The 4,397-nt window shown below is 43.9% G+C and overlaps 1 protein-coding gene across 1 annotated transcript; it reads left to right on the top strand.

Annotated features, from left to right (window-relative positions):
- The first annotated feature begins 271 nt into the window (after positions 1–271).
- Positions 272–944, top strand: LOC123142504 (histone H3.2). Its single transcript, XM_044561396.1, has one exon. It carries the CDS (start codon positions 351–353, stop codon positions 759–761), a length of 411 nt encoding a protein of 136 aa, XP_044417331.1. The 5' UTR covers positions 272–350; the 3' UTR covers positions 762–944.
- The last annotated feature ends 3,453 nt before the right edge of the window (positions 945–4,397 follow it).

Here is a 4,397-nt window from a genome sequence, read left to right as displayed (position 1 = left end):
CGCAGCTGCGAGCGAACGAACCGGCCGGCCCTGTACTGTACCGAGCAGGGAAACCGATCCGCGTCACTCGCACCCAACCAATCACAGCACGCGAAACACCACCCCACGGATCTCTCCCTCCATACCAAATCTCCACCGTCCACGCACCACGCATCCAACGCTCCATGCTCATCTTCCCTGCTGAAAAGCAAAACTCACGCGCCCTCCCCGGGAAAATCCCCCGCCCGCTCGGCGCGCGTCTCCTCCTCTATTTAACACCATCCCTCCCTTTCTTCCTCCTCACCCCAGTCCCCAAATCCCCAAGCGCGACAACCAACTCCGCCTCGACCTCCCGCCGCATCTCCGACGACATGGCCCGCACCAAGCAGACGGCGAGGAAGTCCACCGGCGGCAAGGCGCCGAGGAAGCAGCTGGCCACCAAGGCCGCCCGCAAGTCCGCCCCGGCCACCGGCGGCGTTAAGAAGCCCCACCGCTTCCGCCCCGGTATCGTCGCGCTCCGCGAGATCCGCAAGTACCAGAAGAGCACCGAGCTGCTAATCCGCAAGCTCCCCTTCCAGCGCCTCGTCCGGGAGATCGCCCAGGACTTCAAGACCGACCTCCGCTTCCAGTCCTCCGCCGTCTCCGCCCTGCAGGAGGCCGCCGAGGCCTACCTCGTCGGGCTGTTCGAGGACACCAATCTGTGCGCCATCCACGCCAAGCGCGTCACCATCATGCCCAAGGACATCCAGCTCGCCCGCCGCATCCGTGGCGAGAGGGCCTAAGCTGCTCGTCGTGTGTTAGATCCTTGTTAGGCTGAGTTCGTCCGTGGAAGTGTGTGTGCTAGTGGTGTTTCAGAATATGCCTGTGCTGTTCTTGTCATGGTGGATGTGTTGTGCCTAATCTGATGGTACCTTCTTGTTGCCATCAGCAATGGAAATGAAAAGTGTTGGCTTCCTGTTCTCATACATCTGCGCCTGAATGCCTGTTCCCAACTTGTCAAATTTCTTGCCTGATTTAGCTAGCTTATTCTGTTTTGCTCTGATTTTGAGCTTAATTATCATTAGACCGTCAATTTTTAGCTAGTAGCTGCCTCTGAACCAGAACGAACGAGCAGTTAAGATGGTGCCTGGAAAAAATTGCTTGTCCGCTAGTGTGCTCGTCTTCAGTTCCGTCTATCGACCAGTTTGATGTTTAGTGCACATATTCTGTTGAAAGCATCCCTACTTTGCCTAATTATACTGCAATCTCCCAAGTCCATGAACCATGCTCTGAACTAGTACAAGTTACTTGGTGGTTGGTTCCCTGTCTTCAGATCTTCAGGTCCAGGAAAGGCCGCAGGCTTCCACACCGTGCCTGCAATATTACAGTAGGTCGCATCACCGACAACTCCTAAATAACGCACCAGAGCATCGAGGAAGCACTGGCAACGATTGGTCAGAATCTCATGCCATTCCCTGTTCTGCCTGTCGAAGCAGCAGTTGTTTGCTTGATGTTCTGTTCCAGTGGACAGAGTATCCTGAACATTTGTCACATTCAGGAGTATAAAGAGAATATGTATCCTACCCCAAGCATGTGAAATGACCTGCCAGTTTTAGCTACTGTGTTCTTAATTGCTTTGATTTTGTACCTTATAAATGGTACTCCCTCAGTTCCATATTACTCGTCGCTGATTTAGTACAACTTTGTACTAAATCAGCGACAAGTAATATGGAACGGAGGGAGTAGTACTGTGTCAAAATTCTTCGAAATAACTATTCCGCTTGGGTGCCTCTGAACCTGAATGAACAGATGTAATACACTCGTTCAGTTCAGTTCTGTGTAGTACACATAAACAGTGCTTTCCTGATGAAGGTGTGGGAGCTACAGCTGCAATTATTCGAGATGGAAGAGGTAATTTTCTGAGGGCTCAGTGCAAATTTGTTCCTCACGCAGCGGATGTCACATCTACAGAAGCTTTGGCACTGAGAGATGGACTAGTGTTTGCTAACTCATCGGGGTGCAACAGACTAGAAGCGGAGTCAGATTCTATGTAAGTTATAAATTCCTTGAATGGCCAATCAAATTAGTGGGATTCGGCGGCGGCCATCTTCGCTGATTGTGTGGATACAAGTGTGCTGATTGGGGAGGTCATTTTTAAGCATTGTTATCATTCGTGTAGTTAAGCAACTCATGTGCTAGCTCATTTTTGTTATTGTAATAAGACGTCTAGTAGTTGGTTGGACGAGCCTCCTGACATTATTGTCAGCAAGCTCGTAGACGATGTAAACCTGTTTTAATCCAATAAAACTAGCCATGATGGTCTTCCCCATAAAAGAGTGCTTTCCTGACGAAAACATCAATGCTGAAAGTGTCTCAACCCTACTTTTGTGCTGTATAATCTCAAAACTACAAACACAGTTATAATACAAGTTACAAGGATGTCTCCAACTAGTACAGTTTTTCTTGATTAAGTGTTTATCATAAGGCACATTGCTAGTATTTCTTGAGAGAATTTTAGTGGTCGCCCACGGGGTATTCTTTTTTGAAACAAGACCACGGGGTAATTTTGGCCACAATAATACCAACACCAATTTCTATGTACCTATTCTCCAACCGATCCCGCGCGCACACACTTAAACACGGCTCATTCTGGGCAGTTCACAACAGTGCTCCTGTGGGACCTGGATGTTTTCTGGTAAGCTGATGCTAGAACAGTCAAGCATGTCAATTAAATTTTGAACTGAAACGACGACACCTATTTTGTACCGGAGGGAGTAGAAAAAATTAATGGTACAATTAACTTTAAATTATATAATTTACTGATGCATAATATAAGTTCTATGATTGGAGAGATTTTCTAATGGTACTATGTAATGTGGCTCAGAATGCAAGTAGAATATCAAAGAGCAGTCCATGACTGAAGATGCATAGCCAGCGTTACACTTTTGCTCAATGGTCATTAAGCTTGTAATGTATAACTGTGGATGGGTTTCTTCACCGTCTCTTCTATGGATATATGATACACATGCTTATGCATATTTTAGAAAAAAAAAAGTGAACAACAGTGATGCATTGCATTGGAGCAAGTTTTTTGTAGATTATATTTAGATCTCCAAAACAGTTCGGATGAAAGAATGAGAATCTGTCATTGGAGGACATGCTACAGCAATGCAGCAAGTATATCAAGTTGAATTGATATTCACAGTGAATCAGTGACTTCTCTTCTTTTCTGGGTTCGAAATACACTGACAAAAAAAGAAGTTTGTTCCATAACTGAAGACAACCATTCTCATTCTAGAGAAAATTTCATAGACATATTTCAATATTTTCAATGCATTCTTCCTTTGATACCTACGGGTTTGGAGACCCTCCCACATGAACAATCTGAAGAACACCGATTATGACACTTGATACAAGGAGACGACTCAGTAAAAAATTGAAGGCAACATACATGCACAAGTGCTGAATTGCACAACAAAAAGACCTTCAAGTTTTGTAAAATAAATACAATCAGAATTTGGCACTCCTGCTAAAATTATGCACAATTATACTGGTGGAGAAAAGAAAAAAAATCACTATCAAATATGGGAAACAAGATGACAGAAATTTCATAGGTGGGTGTCTGGTTGTATTTACTCGATTCACATAATCCAATACCAAGTAGCGCAACCGTGCTTTTCAAGGTGTATACATCACAACAGTTCTGAACTTTAGATTGCTGTCATAGAGCAAAACGAACACCGGAGTCATAGGATGAAGGACTATAGTGCATTCAATCTTGACAATAGGCGTTCCTCGTTCTTGTAAACATTATTGATAAGACCATCGCACTTGTGGCAGAGCAATCGTGTCCTCTTTCCAGAAGCAAACCCCAAATCGACAGCTTGGTATATTTTTTTGTATACCTTTAGAAGTTCAAATTATGTCCCAAAGTATTGATTCATGCCTAATCAGGTATCAAGATGTAAATATTAGCTTTCCGCAAAAAAAAGATGTAAATATTAGCAAACTCAAAAATATAATAATGTCAGAAGCTAATGTTAGCCTGCACTTTTTTCGATAAAGGTTCATCTTCTCGAGGGACTCGCACTCTAGTACTACCTCCGTCCTGGTTTAGTGATCGTCTTTGTATTTTGTGTTAAACTTTGACTATAGATTCAGCTAAGAAAATATTAATGCATGTCACCAAAAAAAAATTATTGGATTCGTATTTAAACATAGTTTTGAATAATATTATTTCTGGTGACATGCATTAAAATTTTATTAGTTAAATTTAAGGTTAAAATTTGACACAAAGTACGAAGGGGGCCAATAAACCAGGACGGAGGTAGTATTTCTCACAAACCATCATCTCTTGCAAAAAACCGAGGGCTCGTGGTTATTTGCTTCACTTCACTTTCTCGGAGCCGACGCCCTTTGTAGGTTTTCTTTTTTTGAGA

The sequence above is a fragment of the Triticum aestivum genome, chromosome 1B (assembly GCF_018294505.1).
Source record: "Triticum aestivum cultivar Chinese Spring chromosome 1B, IWGSC CS RefSeq v2.1, whole genome shotgun sequence".
Lineage (NCBI taxonomy): Eukaryota > Viridiplantae > Streptophyta > Magnoliopsida > Poales > Poaceae > Triticum > Triticum aestivum.
The sequence above is the reverse complement of the archived record's forward strand: the minus strand, read 5'-3'. Positions and strand labels throughout refer to the sequence as shown.